The 25,524-nt window shown below is 42.1% G+C and overlaps 1 protein-coding gene across 1 annotated transcript in view; it reads right to left on the bottom strand.

Moving 5' to 3' along the window:
• Positions 1-25,524, bottom strand: part of CHODL (chondrolectin) — a 35,938-nt gene that overhangs the window by 9,303 nt on the left and 1,111 nt on the right. Inside the window, exon 2 of the mRNA XM_056858397.1 lies at positions 1,818-2,130. Within this exon, the coding sequence (XP_056714375.1) occupies positions 1,818-2,130 (313 nt within the window). The remainder of the gene's footprint in view (positions 1-1,817; positions 2,131-25,524) is intronic.

Below are 25,524 nucleotides of genomic sequence, written 5' to 3'. Positions count from 1 at the left end.
AAGTATGCTAGTCTGACCCTTTGATCTCTTTGGCTATTCCAAGTGCATTTGTTATTGGAAACAGAACTACAAGGTAGATCATTTCCTGCCACTATTTGTTCTGTGGCTCTTTGTCACACAATTCCTATATTCACTTGCAGGCACAGAAAGGGCAAAAACGCACGGTCGCTTTAGCCTCCTTTATTCCCTGTTTCAGACAGGATTCAGCCAGGATCAAACACATGTGTTTCACCGAACATGTGTTCTATCCTGGCTGAAACAGGGAATAAAGGAGGCTGAAATGACCATGCGTTTTTGCCCAAAAGTCACATAAGAATTGTCGCTAATGGAACTGGAATAGACTGCCTTGCTTAATCGGTCTGGAAAGCAAAAAGCTCAAGAATAAACGGAAACATACAGAGCTGAGCAACAGCCCGCAGTTATGATCTAGAAAAACAAGGGAATTATGAAACGTTCCTCCAAGATGTGGGTCTCTAAAAACTATAAACTCTATTATTGTCGAAGGCTTTCACGGTCAGAGTTCATAGGTTCTTGTGGGCTATCCAGGCTGTGTGACCGTGGTCTTGGCATTTTCTTTCCTGTCGTTTCGCCAGCAGCTGTGGCAGGCATCTTCAGAGTAGTAACACTGAAGGACAGTGTCTCTCAGTGTCAAGTGTGTAGGAAGAGTAATATATAGTCAGAATTCCACATTCCACATGTTGGATTCCACATGTTAACAGATCACTTCAGGATACAATGGTTCCGTATTAACATACCACACCCTCATTAGCACATTATCTGGATACTTACGGGACAATGGTTAGCACATTACCTTTGTTACCTTTTGCAGGACAATGACTCAGCGCAAACCCAACCCCCTTCTGACTATATATTACTCTTCCTACACACTTAACACTGAGAGACACTGTCCTTCAGTGTTACTCCTCTGAAGATGCCGGCCACAGCTGCTGGCGAAACGTCAGGAAAGAAAATGCCAAGACCACGGTCACACAGCCCGGATAGCCCACAAGAACCTATAAACTCTATTGTTTATGCAGGGACTTACTTCTCTAGAAGCATTATTTCTATACAAACTCTCCAAATATTCCCATAATTTTGTGGACATCTCAATTAGGGCTGTCAGTGGGAGGGCTCCTGCCAGCAGCCCTAGTTGCCTGCCACCACTAGGGCAGCAAGAGAAAAAAAATAATGCCATTGGGCTGCTACATCACTTCCAGGGGAAACCCAGAAGAGATGCAGGAATGTAGGAATCACTGGAAATTTTATGGTTTTACCAGAGTTTTTGGTGATTCTTATAGCTACTCTACATCCCTTTGGGTCTTCCCTTAGTGACACAGTGATGCAGACAGTGTCATTGCCCCACCGCCAACCCTCCTGCCAATTGCCAGGCATGGCCTGGGGGGCCCTGATCACAATATCACTGCAATATAGTCGGACTATAGGTGAACATTACTTAAGGGAAAAGAGAAAGGAGGCAGGAGCCTTATTGAAGGATGCAGACGAGGCTGTGGGAAGATGAAAAGATCCCAGGGGTCAGTGAGGAGAAGGAATCCATGGCCAAGAAAAGAAAGATGAGGAAAACCAGCAAAACAGAGAAGTATGAGGGGGATAATACTTATCTACACATTCAGCTATACCTCTGGCTAAATTTCCATATATATCACATGGTGAGAATCTGCACAGAGATCATTTTCTATTCAGAGGTTTTCGAAATCTTACACAGCTACCTTATCTGACTATTGTAAATCCAGTCCTAAATAACCTGTGCCTATAATTTAGACCCAAAGTCTTTGCGTAAAGCCACACAAACATTATACCTGAAAAGTGAAGTGCTTCCATCTGCCCATTTGTAAAGATCTGGGCAAGCATTTGATGTCGCTTGGCCCTCTCCGCTCCTCCACAGGCCAATCCAGAAGTCACCATCAGAAATTCCATAGCCTGACTTTGTTAGGTTCTGCAACATATTTTCTATTAGTGTCTGTTCTGTTTCACTTTGTAGGCTTAGGAGTACGCCACCATCAATTTCACAGGCATGGCGGGCCTCTTGGAAACCCACACGTCTGGACACATCGTGGAAATAAGCTATCTTGTAACATGGATGTGTTGAATCACCGTAGCATACCTTCTGACCTAAAATAACAAATACATTTCATAGTTAGATATTCACACATGCATAGGGTTGCCACCCTCCAGGTACTAGCTGGAGATCTGCTATTACCACTGATCTCCAGCCGATAGAGATCAGTTTACCTGGAGAAAATGGCCGCTTTGGCAATTGGACTCTACGGCATTGAAGTCCCTCCCCTCCCCAAACTCTGCCCTCCTCAGGCTTCGCCCCAAAAACCTCCTGCCGATAGCAAAGAGGGAACTGGCAACCATATCTGTATTAGATACATGGTTTGCTTCAGAAACTGTATCGATGGTCAACAACATGTACATAGTGTCAGGTTGACCTGCCTCTCCCTCAGCTTTTTATTTCCACTGCTATAGCAACAAAGACCTAGTGTTCTTAGGAGTGATGTTCAGGGCAAGCAATACAAAGAAGCCTCAACCAACGAACTGGGATGGTACCAGTCCACATCATAATTACCTTTTGTTTGCCTATTCCAACACTCATAATTATGTAACAATTCTTCCTTAAACTGTATATATTATGTAAATATAATACATAGTATATGACTTAATCGTGGTGCGAGATAACAACATCCGAGGACACCCAGATTGTTCAAGGAAACCAAGAAATGTGTGGCTAATTCAAATGTTAATCCCGGTCCACTGCCTTAATAACAAGATTATTATTGTTCTAGTTTCCCATGAAAATGAATGCCACATCAGAGAGATTTAAATCCACCACCACATTGTGTGTGAAATGTCAGAAAGTACCATATCAGAGGCATGAAATATTAGTTGGAACGTAGGCATAGTTATTAAAAAGAAAAACATTTGTTCCAGGTCTGAAATAAGAAAGGGGGGGAAACCCTCTTGTTATATTTCATTTAATTATATTTCATTTAATTAACAAATGGTAGAACTCTTCAAATGGCTGTTGTAAACCACCAATGCTTTTCCACGTCGCAGCTTTTTCTTCTTTTTTATTAGTTTTGGCAGCATTACAGAAGCAGGTACGATTTAGTACACATTGCCAGAGCATGATTCTGGGAGATAACTACAAAACAAAATTCCTGTGGCTTCCATTCAAGTGGGATTGTGGTAATGGGGAACAAGATGAACATTTCAAAGGTCCATAGATAGCAACGGGAATAGCAAAGGAAGTATGAGCGGGAACAAGAAAAGATTGAACTGAAAATTCAGTAAATCGGTCACTACAAATTGGGGACCCTTCAGAAATGGGGAGATTTACCTTCCCCTGTAGTCCATTAGTGTGAGACAGGTAATCTCTGAGACTAGATAAATATGTTTCTGCTCACCTAATCCTGAATCTCGGTACAATAGCTATATAGTGCTGATTGCTGAGGGTCAGCCATAGTGAGCCAGTTGCTCTTTTAAAGCCGGTTTGATTCTCCTTAAAAGGTAAGAGAAAATCAGCATATAAAAACTACTTCTTTCAGTCCTCAGCCTGAGTAGTCCAGTATATGGAGAGGGGTACTGGGTGTAACAGTGGAAACTTATGTCAGGTGATGCAACACTCCCATCCTTGCACTAGCAAGGATGCCCAATATGGTACCCATGGGTGCTATAGCACCTGTTGGCATATTTCATTTCATTTCATTAACCTTTATTGGCATACCAAAAGACAGAGATAGAAAAAAACAACAATATACCTCCAAAGGGCAATACATATAAGTTACAGTCGGGTTAATAAAACTTTTCTTGTTCTTTAAGAACTCCTGTAAGAAATTCAGCCACGGTAGCCGTAATTTTAGGATCATGGTCACTCAAAAGAAATTTGCATTTCACTTCATTACTCCTGTATGTCTTGTACTGGAGCAAAGTAGATAGCAGTTTATCCCGCAGAGTCACATAGAAGGGGCAATCTAAAAGAATGTGGTCAATTGTATCTAACAAGTTTAAACCGCATGTGCATAGGCGTTCATGTCTAGGGATCTGGAGGTATCGGCCTAAGAGCATCCTAGATGGGAATGCATTAACCCTAGCTAATAGAAAAGCACGGCGTTGAGAAGGTATCTCTAGGTTATCTAGATACCTAGCCATTTTACCCGATCCATTATTAAGGCCTAGGGCCGCCGGAGAGCAGAGATTGTTTTAATGGTATTCAATGAATTTGTATGGGTTTTACATGTTAGAGGTCTTGAGCCCGGTTTTGGCCAGGAATTGAGGTGGAAATCAAATCAAATCAACAAAGAAACAACTTTTAATAAAGTGGATCAAGCCAGATGGGTTTTTTGCCCAGCAGGGCTTCTGAGTTACTATTGGAGATCTGATTGCTTGTTTTTTTTTTTTTTTTGCAGTAGCAGCAGCTGCCATCACAGCACAAGGATCTTCACTCTGTGACGGTAAACTGTGTGTATATATTGTGTAACAATATGTTAATTTTAAAAGGCATCCTGTGAAATGGAGCTTCTATCTGAAATGTTGAAGAGTTACTATTAGAGTTATGTAGAACCACACTCCCTGACAGTTTGCAGTTGGCTCCACCTCCTACAGCAGCCATTTTGTGATTGGCCCTGCCTTCTCTGGCAGCCATTTTGTGGTTGGCTCCACCTCCTGTAGTAGTCACCTTGTGTCAGAATCAGGTGTCCTCTTTTAACACTAAAAGCAATGAAAGGTTTGAGCATTCCATGCACCCTAGATGGAAGTTTCTCAGTCCTAAACTGGCCATTTTGAGCAAGGCACATAAATCTCTCCCAGTCCTTGTGTGCAGCCCATGGAAGCTTGCCAAGCATGGAGAGATGGCACACTGCTTTGCAACCTCCATCAGTCTGAGCATAGGTACAGGAGATCCATTAGGATTGCCAACCTCCAGGTACTAGCTGGAGATCTCCTGCTATTACAGCTGATCTCCAGCCGATAGACATCAGTTCAGCTGGAGAAAATGGCCGCTTTGGCAATTGGACTCTATGGCATCGAAGTCCCTCCCCTACCCAAAGCCCACCCTCCTCAGGCTCTGGCCCAAAAACCTCCCGCCGGTGGCGAAGAGGGACCCGGCAACACTAAGAGCCATCCAAACCTCCCCTGAAGCATGAGAAATGCAGCAGACTCTCCCAGATCCCATGCTGAATCCAAGGGAGCCTTGCTAAGCAAGGATATAACTTGCTTTGCAGGCTCTCCTTAGGTGGAGTATGAAGGAAATTCTTCTGTACCTCCCTTGTGACAGTACAGACAAAGGAAAACCAACTAGATCTTGTGCCGAGGAAAGTTAGTAAAAGAAGAATTTGACTGCTTGCTTCACAAACATGCCTTAGGCACAGTGTAAGGTCGAGTAGATGGTTCACGAACAAGTAAACCTCAGATTCTTCTTTCTCTCTTAGTTTACCCTTTGGTTTAATGGCAAAAGCACAGAGTGATAGTTTACACCAGAGCCTTCATGCTGGTGGTATTCCATGGCAGTATGAGAAAATCATACATGTGTAGTCTCTTTTCTCTTTAATTGGAACAGTTGTCCTTCTGGGGAAGATAAGGGGGATGGTCATAATTTTTTCTTGATTCTTGGAGGAAGCCTCCGATATCAAGCAACTCTTTTGACTGCACCATTTAGCTAATCTAATAATTAGCATGAAGTTATCTACTATTAGAGGGAACAAGCTGAAAGCCCCACAAGAAATCATGGGAAGGGTAAAACAATTCAAAATCCCATCTGACCACCCTGCCCCCAATCTCCAAGACCTCTGAGTGGCTAATTTAAATTTCATTCTATTTAATCTGCTCATCTGGCTACTTTAACCTCCATTTCTTTTAACTGACATGGCTTTTATTGTTCTGTATTCCTGGGGCATATTCTGTTCTCATCAGTCACTATTTTCTCATCAGTTTTGCCCCCATGGGTTAATTTACAACACTAGTCTTATTTAGGGATTCCACCATGAAACCCCACCTTCTCTGTGGGAGTGTCTGGTTTTTGTGCTTTCATGATTTGCATGGGGGCCAATTCCTTTACTACTGGATATCAGAGGGATTCAGGATGTGGGCTGAAAGTACATTTACAGTGTCATCCTAAATAGTTACACCCTTCAAAACTCATTGACTTCAATGGATTTAGAAGGTAACACCACTGTTTAGGATGGCCCTGTAAATGACAGAAAGAAGTCTAAATGTACCAGTGCTGTGAGCTTACACAAAGGACTCTGAAAATGATAATGACTTCACTAATATCTTTGGTAATGTGCTGTCTAACTATCCAATAAATCACAGTACCTACTTGGTGCATCACATACAATTTCTGTTTTTACGTGCTAGTAATGTACAACAGAAATGCAGAAAAGAACAAGAGATCTCTCTAGTCGTATTTTGATCCATCAATGATGGGTTAATGGTTGACTGAACTTTCAGAAGCAGAACTTGTGATGCATTGAAGCCTTACTGTTGCATGCCCTCTTCTGTCCCATCAATATGATTTTATCTTTACTTTAGGATAAATCACATTACATTACATCTCTTCAAAAACAACTGCTGCAGAATGATTTCATAACTGTACCCTGTCTTCATTAGTCAGAGAAATAAATAGCCTCTTTTCTGCCAAAACACAGTTTCTTCTGGCATTGAGATTGGTCTTTCACCAACATTTTCTGGATATTTTATGTCAAGCTTGCACAATTTGTGACCCAAGAAGCTGAACTCAAATTGCCAGTCATGGCACTGTGGACCCAAGGAATTTGAACACCCCTGTGTTTGCAATTCCAGGCAACAAAAACAGGAAGACTGTGAAGCCCTTGATGGGCCATGATACCTGGCTGGTGGTCTGCTCTTGGCTTAGTGTCTGCTTCCATCAGTTTCAGTCTAAAAAGGATATTGCAGAACTTGAGAAGGTGCAGAAAAGAGCAACTAAAATGATCAGGGGGCTAGAGCAACTGCCCTATGAGGAGCAGTTAAAACACTTGGGGCTGTTTAGCTTAGAAAGAAGGAGGTTAAGGGGAGACAAGATAAAAGTCTATAAAATTATGCATGGTATAGAGAGAGTAGACAGGGAGAAGCTTTTCTCCCTCTCTCATAATACCAGAACGAGGGGTCATCTGCTGAGGTTGGAGAGTGAGAGATTCAAAATAGACAAAATGAAGTATTTCTTCACACAATGCTTAGTTAAACTCCCTGCCCCAGGATGTGGTGATGGCTGCCAACTAGAAAGGTTTTAAGAGGAGAGTGGACATGTTCATGGAGGTTAGGGCTATCCATGGCTACTAGTCAAAATGAATACTAGTCATGATACATACCTATCATCTCTAGTATCAGAGAATCACAGAATCATAGAGTTGGAAGGGACCGCCAGGGTCATCAAGTCCAACCCCCTGCACAATGCAGGAAATTCACAACTACCTCCCTCCCACACCTAGTGACCATAAGATGGCCAAGATGCCCTCCCTCTCATCATCTGCCTAAAGTCACAGAATCAGCATTGCTGGCAGATGGCCATCTAACCTCTTCTCCAGGGAAGGAGAGCTTACCACCTCCCGAGGAAGCCTCAGAGAAGCATGCCTATTATATTAGGTGTTGTGGAACACAGGCAGGATGCTACTGCAATCATCTGATTTGTGGGCTTACTAGAGACATCTGGGCTGTCACTGTGTGAACAGACTGCTGGGCTTGATGGGCCTTGGTCTGATCCAGCATGGCTTTTCTTATGTTCTTAAGTCTGTGGAATAGAGATATTCCCTGAGGGTCTTGCTGATTTATTTTGGTGTTTTGAAATTACCAATATTTAAAGGCTGCAAACGAACCAGATTCAAAGCCAGTCTGTTGGAATACAAAAATCCAATACTAAAGACATCATTGTTTCAACTCTCCTGTTCTACAGATGTGACTCACTGTTGAGGTTCAGAGGCTGCTGCATCAAAAAAGGTAAAAAAAATCTCTAACAGAAAACACAACAAAATGGAGTATCTGGATTTACCGAAGCAACTAAATTATTTCAATCCAGTGTATTCCATTTTACCAAGTTTGAGAGAGGTTATAATTTTAATTTCACTCACATGAAAGGATTTGAGAAACAGTTATTAATGCCATAACACATACCTATCAGTTACATTTTAGGGTTTCATCATAATTAGGGTTGCCAATCTCCAAGTGTAGCTGGAAATCTCCTGGGATTACAATTGATCTCCAGGCAACATAGATCAGTTCACCTGGAGAAAATGGCCACTTCGGAAGATGGACTCTATGGCATTTTCCCCTCTTGAAGTTCCTCACCCCCCCATATCCCACCCTCCTCAGGCTCCACTAGGGTTGCCAAGTGCCAGGTGGTGGTGGGCAAACCCCTGCCAATCCAGCTGGCTGCCCGCCGACCAGCTGAGGGTCAGTGGGCAATGCATGTACACACGCCTGCCATTTCCAGTTTACACCTGGAAGCACCGCATCGCAACGGGTCTTTTACAGCTCAAGCTCCCAGTTTGAGTGGTAAAAGGCCTCTTGCAATGCGGCACTTCTGGGTGTAAACCAGAAGTGATGCAATCATGTTGGCATGGCTGCACACGTGATCTTTCCCTCACCTCTGCCCCAAAAACCTCCCGCCGGAGGAGAGGGGCGACCTGAAAACCCTAGTCTCCACACCCAAAATCATCAGGTATTTCCCAACCTGGAGCTGGCAACTCTAATCATCATTATATGTCTTGATGCTCCCCTCAGGAATCCGGGCAAGTGTGTCCAAATAGACTCCCAGTCCTGGCTGTTGCATACCCAGTGGACACAGATAGGACATACAATATTTAAACAATGAATTTAAAACACTGAAATTCACATAGGAAGCCACTGAAACTTTGGACACCATATCCCTTTTCAGACTCTCAATGCTTCCAACATCTGCAGCATCCATATTATCTGACCAGGGGTGACATGCATATTTTGCATGTGTGTACTGTTTCTGTATGCATAAACCAGAACCCTGTAAAATCTATTGGTTGGTTTCCACATACCAAAACAGTTTGTGTGTGCAAAATACATGCATAGCCCCTGATCAGTCAACATGGTGACTACATGTATCGAGAGGGTCTGTGTGGGGTTGCTGGTCTCCTGGTATTCATCACCATAATGTCTGCAAGGGGCTTCTAAGTATAATGAAATTAAATAGAAACAGAAGAACAGAGAAGGATATTACACAACTCTTAATGTTCCTTCAAAGCACCTGAAAAACTTCTCAATGAAATCTGTATCTGTACCCTGTGATGGCTCATTTCCTATATTTGTTCTTTTTCCACATCAACATAAAACAGGAAAATTAAACACAAGGTTAGCTCATCTAATTTTTAAAAAAATGAATCACAGTGTAATTCTGATGATTCCCTAGGAACCAAGTATGGCTATTAAATCAATTTAAATCTGTGTGCTAATATGCCATAAGGGACCATTATAAACAGCTAATAATTATTAGTTAATGAATGAGAAGACAAAGCTTATCAATCACTATCACACACTAATCAAACATTCACCTTACCAATAGAAAAAGCTGTGTAATAAACTTTTAGGAAATAAAGATCAGTTTAAATAATTAGCATATTACTTTGAGATCATAAGTATTCTTATTGATTTTTTAAAAATTAATTTACATAGATCATCGAACTCTGCCTAAGACCCTGGAGAGCTGCTGCCAGTCAGAGTAGATAATGCTGACCTTAGTAAAGCAATGGTCTTTCTCTGTATAAGGCAGTTTGTCCTGAAATCTAACAACCATCAACTTCTTATGGTGTCCCTGAATTCTAGCATTTTGGGAGCACTGTTATGCTCCCCCTTAGTCCACAGAAGACACTGATACTAGGGTTGCCAACTTCCCGATACTAGCTGGAGTTTTCCTGGGATTACAACTGATCTGCAGCTGATAGAGATCAGTTCACCTGAAGAAAATGGTCACTTTGGAAGGTGGATTCTATGGCATTATACCCCATTAGAATCTCTCCCCTCCCCAAACCCTAACCTTTTCAGGCGCCACCCCAAAAATGTCAGGTATTTCCCAACCTGAAGCTAGCAGCCCTAGTTGACTTAATATAATATAGAAGCAGTGTTTAGGCCTCCTGCCATTACCCAAATAATCATAATCGGGAAGTTCTGCAACAGAGAGAAGCTCCTTACAGAAAGGAGCTTTAAGTACATTGGGAGGCATCTGATTTGTGCATCATTTACGCATCTGATTTAAAGGAAACTTGACAGTATTTTTGCATTCCCAGATTACACTTCCAGAAGAAATGCACAAGTTTAATTACCGGAATCAATACAAGGAAAATGGCTCTCAACTAGAAAGTAAATATCATGCTGAAAGAGCAAATGAACCACTGTTTTTCTTGTTGGATTAAGTGGTGTGCCTTTACCAAGGGGGGGGGGGGAATCAATATATTACAGTATTTCTTGATGGCAATTTTTTTTTTTGACAAACTATTAAAATACTGACAGTTACTTTCCCCTCTAAGTGGAAAATGTCTTCTCTTTTTCTGGCATTTCTTCTACTCCATGTATTTAAGATGCCATAAAATGAAAGGCTGAGACCCATTGCTTCTGTAATAAATGCCTTCTTTCCCCCTCTCTTGATCACGTTGACTTTGCAGCCTTCAATTAAGGGATCAGCTTTGGTTGGCAGACAGCCACAGCTTCATCTAAGAAGCTGATGGGTACTTTGAGACGCTGTGCCTTAAACTGGTGATAACTCTCAAATCTCTGTAGTGTGACTGCTCTCTCTGGAGCAAAAGATGAACTTACGGCATTATACCTTTGTCTTCTTGAAGGAACCCATTGTTTCAGGCAGTAATGACACCATTCTAGCTGTAGAATGGTGTCTTAAGAAATGGTGTCTTAAGAAAAGATACAAAAGCATATCCTACTTTTGCAAGCCAAAGGCAGCAACCCAAAAATCCAACTGGTGTATTAGATGCAGGCCTAGTAGTAAGGAGATTCCCTATTTCTCCACGAAACCTAAGATGGCCTTTGGAAAGCCATTATCTCTCAACCCAAGTAAGTCCTGGGGTTGTTCCTGAGGCAGTTCACTACAGCACTACCAGCTACCCCCTCCGAGAATCCAAAATGAAGACAGGGATCCAGCAATATTGCTGAATGATAGAAGGAGGTTGCTAATGAATGTGCACAGCTGATGCATGGCTAATAGTGCCCTATATAACCCAATTAATCCCCTTCCCATTGAGTTTCCTCCTCATTCATTGGTATTTATGCTGGTAGCAAATAGCAACAAAACTTACCTCTGGTTATCTCATTAGAGTATAGTGAAAATCAATAGATAGTTACATGTATAGTCCTGTATTTGCAATTCCTCCACATGTTGACTGAATGAGCAGAGATGGAGAGCAGGCATGAACATGATGGCTTTGCCTCCACCTCCCTGTGATCACCAGCTTGTGAGCATGGCACCTGTGTGCAGAGGCAGTCACCATGCATATGCTCCCTCCCTGTGATCAGCAACATTTGGAATGCAGTGTTCCCGATCATACAGAGGTAGTCTATGGGTGGACACTGCCTCTGCACATAGACAGGGCATGGGTCCAGTGCGCTCATGCCCACTCTCCCTCTCTGTGCATTCAGTCAATGTGCAGAGGTTGGGTGTATAGGGCTTCTGAGTTCTGTGGTAGAAACTCAGGATACCAATGTGGTGAATGATAAATATATTAATAACTAATTTTTAAAAAATAGGTAACCCAGACTGTATCCCGATATTCAAGGGTGATGATCAGCTGTCAGTCACTGACTGGGAAGGCATCACTTTTCATTTTGTAGCAAAAATCTTCTTATTTGTGTGTGTCAGATGAGGGAGAATCTGATTGTTGTTTTGTATTGTCTCTGTATTGTTTGTGCAGACAACCTGGAAACAGGTGACTGAGCCTAACAGAGACAGCACTTGAAGAATGCAGAAACCCAAGTCAACAACCTCAGGGCATGTTTGCTTAAATCTACACATTCCTTTGCTCAGCTCACCTCTTTCCATCATGGCATCCCCTCTCTAGTTCCAGCTTTGGTTTCCTGCTAGAACTTGCGCTTACACAAGGACCATCTGGAGAGGGTTAGTAACTAGCATCCTGTAGTTACCTAGTGAGACATGGTACCTGGTCTATGAAGAAGGTACAAACAAGTATCCACAACTGTCAAACCAATTCTGTGGACATAGTGGTCAAAAGAAGCTTGACGCAAATGCTGCTGGGACATACTGGGCAGTATCCTATCTTAGGCTGGAGGAACTTTCTCCAGTCTAAGAAGCTTCCCTCCAATAAGAGGCTCTTCCATTAGAGTCACTTTGCTTTGACATGATACAAATGATTGAGCATCAGCAGATTAATCTCTACAAAGAAATACCCTACTTGTCCACTGGGTTGGTTCTCCCTGAACAAGTATTACATCAGGAATAAGCCATACAATACTCTGTGCTACGCTGCACATGTCTTGAAAGAACTGCTATTTGGAATTGCTTAACCAATGATTTGTAAGAGTGTTTTCACTGAAACTACAAAGACTAGGAGAACATTCAGACATACTTCCCCCCCCCTTTCTACCATGAAATCACCAGTCATATATCCTCATGAATTTATCTCACTATAGATCACATTTAAGCTGCATAGTTTACAACACCATCCATCCTAGAGTGAATTTTTAAGTACTTTTAGAAGAAAGTGATGCCATCACATGGAAGTGATAGATTATACAGCAGAGATTAAAGATGGTATGATAATTAGTGAACTCTATTTGTAAATTTTGGTTTAAGTCCCTGCTTATTTATTTAAATAATAAACCTTTTTCAGTTAAAGAATTTGCCCAACAGTAAAAAAAGAGGGCCAAAATAAAACCACGAACTTAAAATATCAACAAAGCAATCGTTCAACCAGAAGAAGCACAATAAAAAAGATTTTGTAAAAATAAATACATTTATTTAAGTTTCAAGGCTACAGAAAGGAAAAAAGAAAGGGAATAGGGGAATGAGATCGTATCATGGGCTCAGTGTCCAGGCCGAGCCCTCAGAAACATCAATACTGTCTCACTAAAAAGATGAAAACCCACACACTAAAAGCAGACTGGAAAAGTATGCATAGTTTTTAGCTGCCTGTGATGAGAGGACAATGAGGGAACAAGATACATGTCCCAAGGAGGAATGTCCCCGACTCTGGGGCTACTACAGAAAAGGCTGTGCTTCTTACGGAGCTCTATCTTGTAGCTGCATAAGATGGAACACAAAGCAGGGCCTCGTGGACATAATTTGCGAGGAAGGGCTTGTTGAGGCACTCATGATGCAGGCTATTTAGGGCTTCAATGGTGATAAGCAGAACCATTTATTGTGTGGTCTTGGCCAAGTCGCTATCTGACGTCCTAATATATCCGACAGGGACTTTGTGAAGATAAGTGGGATAGTAGTCCCCGAGCTTCCTGGAAGTTAGTTATAATAAACAGAAAAGAAACAGTCACACAGTAAGCCCCAGTGCTGCCCTAGTCAGGAACAAGGTACTTTGCAGTTGCTTGTTCCAATACTGTAAATAGCTTCACTCTTCCATTTTTTTTTATTATTTTTTTACTGGAAAACATTGTTCACACTGTTACTTTTTGTATCCCGCTGGGAAAAGCTGAGTTCGTCTGTGCAACCATGTATCAGAATGATGTATCCTGAATTGGAACCTTAATATTTACATTCTACTTAGTTGCTTTATTCATCCCTATGGGAGAATGGAAAATGTTTGAAATTGACATGTACATACAAATAGACTTAAACTAAACGGGGCTGAAGAAGAATAGAAACGATCGCCTCCCCGGCAACTTTTTCATGAAGACTTCTTCCTTACTCATATATATTTTTTGAACTTTTGATACTTGTACCCTTATGGGACTATTCATATAGTTTTGTACATAGTTCTTGTTTGCAATATTGTTGTTGTAGGTCATTCAGTGCACCTAATACACCTTGTTATACACTTGCTGTGTTTAAGTAATATACCAGCCTTTTCTGTACTTATTTCCTTACCTGTGGTATTAGTACAGAGGTCTTGTCTTTGGTTGCTTAACCTCCAGGTACTAGCTGGAGATCTCCTGCTATTACAACTGATCTCCAGTTCACCTGGAGAAAAGGGCCGCTTTGGCAATTGGACTCTATGGCATTGAAGTCCCTCCCCTTCCCAAACCCCACCATCCTCAGGCTCTACTCCAAAAACCTCCTGCAGGTGATGAGGAGGGACCTGGCAATGCTACCTGGAAGTGACGGGGATGCTCTAGTACATCCCTCAGAAAACTCTATGGAAATCATTCCTCCATAGAGTTTTTGGAGGAATATACTAGAGTTTTTGGAGAAATATACTAGAGCATCCCCCTGACTTCTGGGATTGACGGGGAATGCTCTAGAGCTTTTTAAGGACATTCTAGAGTGTCTCCATCACTTCCAGATTTACTCCAGAAGGGACATTATGGGGTGCGCGTGCTATTCGCACACAAATCTCCCCCCCACACACACACACACCAGATCTCCTGCAGGTGGCAAGGGGGGACCTGGCAACCACAACAAGAATCCATGAGCAAAGCCAAATTGCTAAAAATTACTCCTTGCTGTCTGCTTGCACAAAGTGAAAGCAATTTTATCCCTATCTTTTCCGCATGCACAATTCACAGCGCGGGTGTTTCTCCCTGAACAGTTTAAAAACAATTATATTAAATCATGCAAACCATCTCTTGTACTTTACATTGCTCTTGCTGCACATTATTATTTCATTAAAAATGATACAGAAGGGCTACGTGCTGCTGCATCCCCTATGCTATTGCTTGAACAAGCAAAACTGCACAAACTACATTTTCCTTTCTACTCACGCACTGCTGGATCCAAGCCATATTCTCTTGGGCCAATGTTGAAAAGCCTTTAACCACTCCTTGATCTGAACCAGGGTTCAATGCTAGAAATAATGTAAATGCCAGGGTCTGCTCTTCAGTGTGGGATGGGGGTTCCAGTGCAAGAGTATGTTTGAGCATGTGCAGACACATTCAGGCCTTTTATGCATGGGTTGTTTCCATTACAATCACCCACCCACCCCCGACTACTTTGGGACTTTTTTTTCTGACAGCATCCAGGAAACATTGGGAAAGCATGGGGAGAGAGTGAAATGACTTATAAAGGTCGGAAAAGACGTGAGTAATGAAAATGAAGCCCTGGAGTGGCCGGGCAGGGGGTGATCACCACGGAAACAACCCATGCATAAGAGGCCTCTGACTCTTCAAATATTTGTCTGTTTTTTATTTAATTCATTTATACCCTACCTTTCTCCCCAACGGGGACCTAAAGAAGCTTACATAATTCTCCTGTCCTTCATTTTATCCTCACTACAACCCTGTGAGGTAGGTCAGGCTGAGAGAGTGTGACTGGCCCAAGGTCACCCAGCAAGATTCCACAGCACACGGTGATTTGAACCCAGGTCTCCCAGGTACTAGTCAGACACTGTTAACCACTACATCACACTGGCCGGATGGCTCCCATGTGATTAGCAAAATATTTAAGTGATCTAGCTACATGGATCAGTTGCGTGCGGAGGGGGGGGGGTGTAAGAACACCCCCCCAGCATGGGTTATTTATTTATTTAGAAAAAAATATATTCCACCTCTTTACAGAACCTGCTTGAAGAGACTTGCAAATTCAAAGTCAATGTATTTGCAAAGACCAGCAACACCTGTTATAATACCAATCGTGCTAAAATTATCAAATACCATTACTACAATAAAGGACTTACAAATCAAAGCATGATAAAATCATAAAAACAATTAAAATCCATAAACTATTAAAAACCCAGCTGGTGCATAAAAATGGCATCAGATTATGTAAGCATCAGTACTGGTTGGGTTACTTAAATATTAGTCCAGTCATCTAGGAGCCATTTACAGAAAAGCAGCTCCCTCATATCTTGGGTAATGAAATGCCCCACCATTAGGGTTGCCAGGTCCCGTTTCGCTATCAGTGGGAGATTTTGGGGGCAGAGCCTGAGGAGGGCGGGGTTTGGGAGGGGAGGGACTTAAATGCCCTAGGGTTCAATTCCCAAAGTGTCCATTTTCTCCAGGTGAACTGATCGCTAGCGGCTGGAGATCAGTTGTAATAGCAGGAGCTCTTCTGCTATTACCTGGAGGTTGGAGGAGGAAAAAAGACACCTCTGTACAAATATCCAGGGGATAAGAAAATCAGTACAGGAGCGAATATTATTAGAAATCAACAAATTCTTATTGTGACTACACACATATATATTACAAAAATAGTCACATTGACCATCAACATACAAAACGCAACGTACATCAGACACAAAAGGTGAGTAATAAATAGGGTGAGTACACTTCAGTCAATAATCTTTCTATGTTTCTTTTTCCACAGGAGCAGGTTTGTATGGACGAAAGGATGTCAATGGACAAAAGTTCATCGAGAGGATACGATCGTTTCGAAGTCTCAAAATTCAAATCTTCATCAGTCCTTCATAACAGAAGTCTCATAAATTCCTATGTTATCATCCATGTTGCACAATCCCCTTAGGGTAAGGTTTCCAAAATATTGCAATATCAAAATATCCCAAGCAGGGTAAAATTCAAAGTTCCTTCTTCTAAGAGTAAGGTCAGAAAAAGGCCTTTTTCTGACCTTACCCTTAGAGGAAGGAACTTTGAATTTTACCCTGCTTGGGATATTTTGATATTGCAATATTTTGGAAACTGCTGAAGATTATTGACTGAAGTGTACTCACTATTTTTGTAATATATATGTGTGTAATCACAATAAGAATTTGTTGATTTCTAATAATATTCGCTCCTGTACTGATTTTCTTATTACCTGGAGGTTGGCAACCCTACCCACTGTCCAATGTGTATCAGCACTGCACAGTGAGGATGGGGACATGCCATTCCACCTGCCCTTGTGATACAGACTGGCACATATGCCTACCCATGCACTGCTTGGGTCTCTGCATAGTTATTACCCAAGCATGACTAGTTATACATATCATCTGTCCTTGACTTGGCTTCTTACTCTTCTGGAGTTACTCAAATGTTTGCATTTCAGAAAATGGCGAATATATGCGCTGGGCTATTTCCTCCTTTTACAGCTCTTACTCAGAGTGTTATACTGATATGAGCTCAGGGTAAATATTGAGATGTGCATTGGCATAACCAAACAAAATGTCACTGCTAAAAAAAAAAGGCAAAAAATAAACTGACAGTAAGCAGCAGTCATTAAGGCATAATGGCTTTGATTAATACATGGGATGTTAAGTGGCTAGTAATAAGATTAGCTCGCTTTTTTCCTGCCCAATAGATACTTAAAGTAATTGCATTTTTGCAAACTGCATTATCATCACTTTATGTGTTTTATGATGTCATGGGGACAGCAATGCGGGTTATGTAACACTCAGCAGTTTTTCCTGGCCCAGCTTCCTCAGTGGTTTAAAAGCCCAGTTTCCTGCCAGCTCCAGGCATTCAGACCAATTGCAGTATTAACACCAACTGCAGAGAATAAGTCAAGATGACCACCTACCCACAACCTATATTTCTCATTCATTGCACTTATTACCCCCACACATAAAAAGGCACTGAAAGCAATTAGGATAAAGGGAGCTAACTAGGAAAGAATAGTAGAACAAGTCCTTCCTAGCCTGAATACAATAGAATAGAACAGAATAGTTTGCTCGACTGAGGACTAAGGAATTTGCTATTTATGCAATCCATAGGTTTGTTCCATTTTGACTCTATTGTTCAAGAATTTTGTGGTTATTATCAGAAATCTGAAAACTCTGGCTGGCTACCTTTATTTTTCAGAGTTTCTAGGCCTTATTGTAATGCAGATAATTTTAATGAACGATTTGAAAAAGGTCCAGCGTGTTCCCTAATGCTGAACAAGTAGCAAAGTCCAGTTCAGTCCTATCAATAAAAGGAGAACAGGAAATCTAATTTATCTTGAAAAGGGAATAGCACACTACTACATATCAGAAAGCTATTAAGAAGTAGATTTGTTGGTTAATGTTGGTCAAAATAATTGGCTTTATTACCTCTTTTGTGTGTGTGTATGATTGTGGTCTACCCTGTATAGATGCTATTTCACTGCATCTGCTGTTAATATTTCCTGAGTTCAATAGAAGTCTTTCTACTAATGCTGGTGGAAATTCATTTAGGCCCATAGGAAATATTATGAAGTTCATTATGACATTATGTTTTTATAGTAATTAGTAACACTGGTTAGGATACAAAGAAGTGTAACGCTAGTAGTCTAAGTGCAAGGAACTTTAGACCTTTTAATAGCAGCAACCAACCTGCATGATAACCTGCACTGCAAAACTAAAAGAAATTTCAAATGTTGTGTGGGATATGGTTAGGGTTGCCAACCTCCAGGTAGTGGCTGGAAATCTCCTGCTATTACAATTGATCTCCAGGCAATAGAGATCAGTTCACCTGGAGAAAATGGCTGCTTTGGAAGGTGGACTCTAAGTAGGGTTGCCAACTGCCGGGTAGTAGCAGGAAATCTCCTGCTAATTCAACTGATCTCCAGCCGATAGAGATCAGTTCACCTGGCTGCTTTGGCAATTGGACTGTATGGCATTGAATTCACTTCCCTCCCTAAACCCCACCCTCCTCAGGCTCTGCCCCAAAAACCTCTTGCCAGTTGCGAAGAGGGACCGGGCAACTCTACCTTGGCCCAATCACAGTTCTCTCAGAATTATCTAAGCCCAAGTGGAGGCAGGCATTGGCCAACCACCTCCAAACGTCTCTTGCCTTGAAAACCCTTCGGGGTTGCCATAAGTCAGCTGTGACTTGACGACACTCCCACCACCACATGGAGAAGGTAAGCTTTACAAAGGGGAAAAAAGTGAAGAATTCCACTCAATTAACAAAGGCCCTTCAGTGAAGCTCAAATAGATTAGATCCCGTCACTGTTTTCATTTGGGTTGGAAAATCCAAAATGGCTGCAGAAACATAAATAATTAAACTGCAAAGTGCTCAACTTTCTGTTTATTGTCATTGACTTGAATGAGAAATTTGGTCAGAATAACCTCTATGAAAGCAGGGGGCAAACACCAGCCCTCTTCTAGACAGAGTTAAGCATGCCTATGAAATTGAATGGCCTAAAAGGGATCTTACTACATTGGGCAGCTTTGAAAGAATAGCTAACTCCCCTGTGGTGAACAGTGTTGACATTTTCCCCAACTGTCTTCATACTACTGTCCATCTCAGAAAACGATGCCAGAGCCAAAAGCACAGATTAACATTTATTGCATTTTTATCTATACTTCTTCTAAGGAGCTCAGGGGGCATACATGTTTTCCCCTCCTCTGTTTATCCTTACAACAACTCTGTACAGTAGGGTAGGCTGAGACAGACTTACTGGCCCAAGGCCACCGAGTAAGTTTTATGGCAAGTGGGGAATGAATCTGTGTCTTCCCAGGCCTAGTTCAGCAGCACTACTCTACAAGTACAGTTGCCAGGACCCTCTTCACCACCGGCAGGAGGTTTTTTGGGGGGAGCCTGAGGAGGGCATGGTTTGGAGAGGGGAGGGACTTCAATGCCATAGAGTCCAATTGCCAAAGTGGCCATTTTCTCTAGGTGAACTGATATCTATCGTCTGGAGATCAGTTGTAATAGCAGGAGATCTCGAGCTAGTACCTCGTGTTTGGCAACCCTGTCTACAAGGGATCAATGTCACAAACACAATTATAGGTTAACTCTGCAGCAATTACTATGGACTATATACAGCCACTGCATACAGCATCCTCCAGAGATCCACCACCCATGCTTCCTGCTGTTTGCACCATCCAGTGGCACTGTGGAAAGGTTTGGAGGCAGCTGTGAGAATGGGCAATAGGAGCGCTTGCGAGCAGACAAGGAAAGGACATGCAAGCATGTGGGAGACATGTACGTGGGTAGGAGGAAAGGCAGTAGGGTTGCCAGCTCCGGGTTGGGAACTACTTGGAGATTTTGGAGGTACAGCCTCGGGTTGCTAACCTTCAGGTACTAAGCACAGGAGCGACACAACAATGTAGTTACAAAATGCAAAAAGATTCTATTGGAAAAGTTACACATAGTAAGCAACAACAATGCAAAAACAATGGGTCTAACAAGATCCTATATCTATAATAGTAAAGTCCAATAGTCAGTGCTGTATGTATTTTCAAGATAGTTCAGCAGAAGAAATATTGTATCCCCATGTCACCTTTGGAAAACAATATTTCTTCTGCAGAACTATCTTGAAAATACATACATCACTGACTATTGGACTTATAGATATAGGATCTTGTTGCATTATAGATATAGGATCTTTTTGCATTTTGTAACTACATTGTTGTGTCGCTCCTGTGCTTATTTCCTAACTATATAGTATCAGTACAGTTGTGTCTCTTTTTTTATTAACCTTCAGGTAATAGCTGGAGATTTCCTGCTATTACAACTGATCTCAAGCCGATAGAGATCAGTTCACGTGGAGAAAATGGCTGCTTTGGCAATTAGACACTATGGCACTGAAGTCCCTCCCCTCTCCAAACTCCTCCCTCATCAGGCTCCGCCCCAAAAACCTCCCACCGGTGGCTAAGAGAGACCTGGCAAGCCTAGTAGAGCCTGAGGAGGGTGGGGTTTGGGAAGGAGAAGACCTTCAATGAGGTATAATGCCATAAAGTCCACCTTCCAAAGCAGCCATTTTCTCCAGGTGAACTGATGTCTGTTGCCTAGAGATCAGTTGTCATCCCAGATCTCCAGCCACCACCTGGAGGTTGGCAACCCTATGACCCTGTGTTTTCAAGGCAAGAGATGTTCAGAGGCAGTTTGACATTGCCTGCTGCTGTGTAGGAAACCTGGTATTCCTTGGTGATCTCCCATCCAAATACTAACCAGGGCTGACCATGCTTAGCTTCCAAGACCTGAGGAGATCAGACTAGCCTGGGCTATCCAGGTCAGGGCCCTGCACTCCTACTTCACTAGAATCCACCCTTTTTTCCCACCTATAGGGCAAAACTGTAGCAGGCTTTAAAACAGAATGGACAAACAGACCAGAAGAGTAGTGGCAAAGGAGATACAATAACTGTCTAAGGGAGAAGGCAGAAGACGTGGTTTGCAGGTCCAATCCTTGGCATTGGCATATACACAGTGGGTAGCCGTGTTAGTCTGTCTGCAGTAGTAGAAAAGGGCAAGAGTCCAGTAGCACCTTAAAGACTAACAAGAATCTTTTCTGGTAGAGTATGAGCTTTCGTGAGCCACAGCTCACTTCTTCAGATACAGCTAGAATGTGAATCTGTCTTTAAGTAGAGGAGAGTGAATTCAGACAAGCATTAGTATGTAAATGTTAACAGTATGTAAATGTGAATAGCAGGCATGATGGGATTAGGTGTGGTTTGCAGAAGAGTCTGTGATGTCCAGCTGATTTCTCCACACCCATCTCTCCCCTGGACATCACAGACTCTTCTGCATACCACACCTAATCCCATCACGCCTGCTATTCACACTTACATACTGTTAACATTTACATACTAATGCTTGTCTGAATTCAGTGGCAAGATTTGTTTCAGTCCTTATATCCCTCCAACACTAGATATATGCTGCTCAAGATCAATTGAGCAAGGAGCTTCTAAGGGATAAAAGGAAAGGAAAGGCTTGTCTGAATTCAGCCAATAGAGATCTGTTCACCTGGACAAAATGGCCACTTTGGCCATTGAACTCTATGGCATTGAAGTCCCTCCCCTCCCAAACCCCGCCCTCCTCAGGCTCTGCCCAAAAAATCTCCCGCCGATAGCGAAGAGGGACCTGGCAACCCTAGGGGTTGGGACTAAAATGGCTAGGCCATTTTATTTGATAGAACTTTTAATGGGGTATAAACTGCAGGTATCTTGGGGGAGGGGATAACTGGGACTTTATTCTATGTGTTTTATTGGTCATGTTTTAATTGTATTTTGTAAGCTGCCTTGAGCCACCAAGAAAGAAGAAGAAATTAGAGTGTGGTATCAATTCACAACTGACTCATGGAGGCCCCAATCCTGGGGTCATTGCAGGCAAGAGAGGGACCTGGCAACCCTAGCCCTTAAAGACTACTCAGAAACTCCAGTTGGTACAGAATGCTGCGGCACAGCTACTATTGGGCACTAAGTGGAATGTGCACCTCCCTCCTATTCTGCAGACACAATGTTGGTTACTGATCAATTACTGGTTCAATTCAAGGTTCTAGCTGTCACCTAAAGAGTGCTTCACAGCCCTGGATCCATATACTTGCAAGACCACCTCTCCTGCTACATTTTGTTTGCTTGTATTGATTTCCCGTTCTTCACTCCTAGCCCCATTTTGTTGTTTTGTTCAGTAAAAATCTTTGTTGTGTCATTGAATTGTTTTACATATTTTGTATTCCAACTTGAGCCTCAGTGAGAAATGAGGGCTATTATTATTATTATTATTAACAATCACTTGCTCTCTTATGAACCTGATGCTTTCTATCAAGACCCCATTCTGTGTTCACTCACCTTCAAAGGTGAGGGACATGGCTACAGAGATGGGGACATTTCTATGGTCGCACCTCAGTGTGGAACTCCCTCCTCACAGCTTCTTGCATGGTGAGTACCTACTTAGTCTTTGGGCTAAAACCTTTCAGTTCAAGAAGAAGAAGAGTGGGTTTTTATATGCCGACTTTCTCTACCACTCAAGGGAGACTCAAACCAGCTTACAATCGCCTTCCCTTCCCCTCCCCACAACAGTCACCTGTGAGGTAGGTGAAGCTGAGAGAATGTGACTTGCCCAAGGTCACCCAGCTGGCTTCGTGTGCAGGAGTGGGGAAATAAATCCAGTTCACCAGATTAGCCTCCGCCACTCATGTGGAGGAGTGGGGAATCAAAGCTGGTTCTCCAGATCAGACTCCACCGCTCCAAACCACCACTCTTAACCACTACACCAGGCTTCTGACTGGTTTTGATTGTCTTTGTAATATTGTTTGGGTGGTTCTTATTTTTAAAAAATAATTTATACCTCAGTTACTCTGTTAGTTGAGGATATTATTAATTGATCTGTCATTCGTTGTTACTTTATCATCGTCTATTTTATGATTGTTTCTGTTTGTTTCTCATGGGTGTTATTTTCCTGCTGCCTCAGAAGCTGCTGCAGAGCTGCAGAATATGCATTTTTGAATAATATATTTTGAACCTCAACCTATAATTAGGTAAATTAAAGTTAAAGATGAAGAGGAACATCCTATCTATAAAAGCAAGTAAGTTGTGTGACAAGCTTCAGTGAGAAGCTGTGGCATCTCTTTCCTTCGAAATGCTTAGTTCATGACTAAATTCAGTATCAGCTGGAAGAAGCTTTAGGTACAGGGTATTATGAGGGCCCATTGGACTCTTTCCAGCTCTATGATTCAATGAGGTTACAGTCCAAAAATTATGAACATGAATTTAAAGACACATTCCACTGAAATCAGTGGAACATATGATAGGACTGGGAAAAGTTGGATTTAATAAATGTCCGTCAATACATTGTATAGCGTAGAGAGCATGCATACATGGCATCTAATGAGAGGCCCTAGAGATTTCTTTGTATGTTGCTACATTTCACAGTTGCCCAATGAATGTACAAGAAGTGCTGGTCAACAAAGTTGGACAACTGCTCCATTTATTCCATTCCAATGAACCAAGTCTAAAACCTGGTCTTCAACATTCCAGCCCTTTCTTCATCCTACTATCAACAGAAGACCTGATTTGGCGGATGGGGGGTTTGTATAAAAATCTTTCAGACAAAGGAACAAAGAAAAATAACACTTCTATGTTCTTTTCCCCCACCCCAGTAGTAATGAAAACAATAAGAGCTGTAGCATATGGTTGAGGCAGCAAGGGTTCATTCGATCAGCTGGCCTCTCTTCCCCTTTTCTCGCTCCTTTTTCTCCCTCTTTGAATTCTTGGGTTATTGTTGGCCATCTGTTATATTTTTTTATAAACCAACTCACTATTGAGAATGAATGGTGTATATAAAATCAGTTTGTAATTTAGAGTGCCATCTTTTAAGCTAAACCAGTCATTTATAATTTTATATTGTATGTATTTTGTTGGAAGGTGCCGTGAGCCCAACCTGGTTGGAAAAGAGTGGGATGTAAATTAAATAAATAAATAAAATAGCTTAGGGGCAAAATGAATCATTTGCATGTGTTAGGATCCAAATATGGCCCTTTGTGCTTATTCCAGCTTCTCATATTTGTACCTTCACACATGCAAGGGCTTAATTTTGTCTCTAAGCTAAAACTTGTTATTGTTTCCATTACTTCTGGTGGGGGGAGGAAGGGAGAGAGAGAAAGAGCGATAACTTGCTGTTTAACTATGGAATATGATTGTGGAAAACTAAAAACAATTCAAAGGCTAATTAAATCAATGATTCAAATGCTAATTAAACATGAAGTTTGGTAGAAGTTTAAGCCAAGTAAAAACCTGAAGCACCACGTCTGCCATCACCACCCCACCTTGTCCAGCAAAAGAGAACAGAAACCTAACTATCGGTCTTGCCCAACTGTCTCTACCCCTTACTTACTGCAACCTGCTCCCAAACACACACACCCACAACACCCCCCCCCAAAAAAAAGAAAAAAAATGCATATACTCATTGATATGGCATAAGTCTGTTCCCCTCTGCTATGACTTTGTCGTAGTCTGGAAGAGAGGGATGTGTGATCATTTCACATTGGCACCTTTCACCTCAAAGAAAGGTGCACTCCTCTGTCTTCCAGCCTACACTCAATTCCCTATAATCAGATAATGGACAGGGGTTTTGTTTTGTTTTTTTGGCAGGGGTGGACTTCTTTGCAGAATCAACTTGCTTCTCAATCCTCCACAATAGGTGAAAATAGCATCACCAGTTATTACCATCATCAAACGCCCCCCCCCCATGCAAAGAGATACATATCATTGGCACAGTGCAGTGATGGTGGTAGATTCTGCACCTGGTGTGATTTAATAGCACACTTGTTCTTTTGGTCTCTCTCTTTTAAAAATTCAAGTGATTGCCCACTGCCTCCCTATGGGATGTGGCATAGGGTGTCTCCGGGAGCAAGCCTAAGCAGGTCTACTCAGATATAAGTCCCATGTTATTCAATGGGGCTTACTCCCAGAAAAAGTGTCTTTAGGATTGCAGCCGCTGTGCTCCTGTACTCCTGTGACATACTTGTCACTCACAGGCATGTACTGACAATGCAGGCAGGTTGAGATCTTTTTTTAAATTGCCCTTTAACTATGCAAACTGCACATGGGATTAAAGAGATTCAATCAATCTTATTACATTTGTTTGTTTCAGAGTATTAACCCCCACCAAAAAAGAAGCAAGATGCATGCTTCTAAATGTATGCCAGTCTAAAATAGTTCTCTACATGAGGATCAAGGGGCATCAAAGTTTGGAGTGGGACGTGGCTCTGCTTGGCATGCAGAAGGTCCCGGGTTCAATCCCCAGCATCTCCAGTTACAGGGACCAGGCAAGGAGGTG

This window comes from Euleptes europaea, chromosome 12, assembly GCF_029931775.1.
Source record: "Euleptes europaea isolate rEulEur1 chromosome 12, rEulEur1.hap1, whole genome shotgun sequence".
Classification (NCBI taxonomy): domain Eukaryota; kingdom Metazoa; phylum Chordata; class Lepidosauria; order Squamata; family Sphaerodactylidae; genus Euleptes; species Euleptes europaea.
This window is presented reverse-complemented; position numbering and strand designations above follow the sequence as displayed.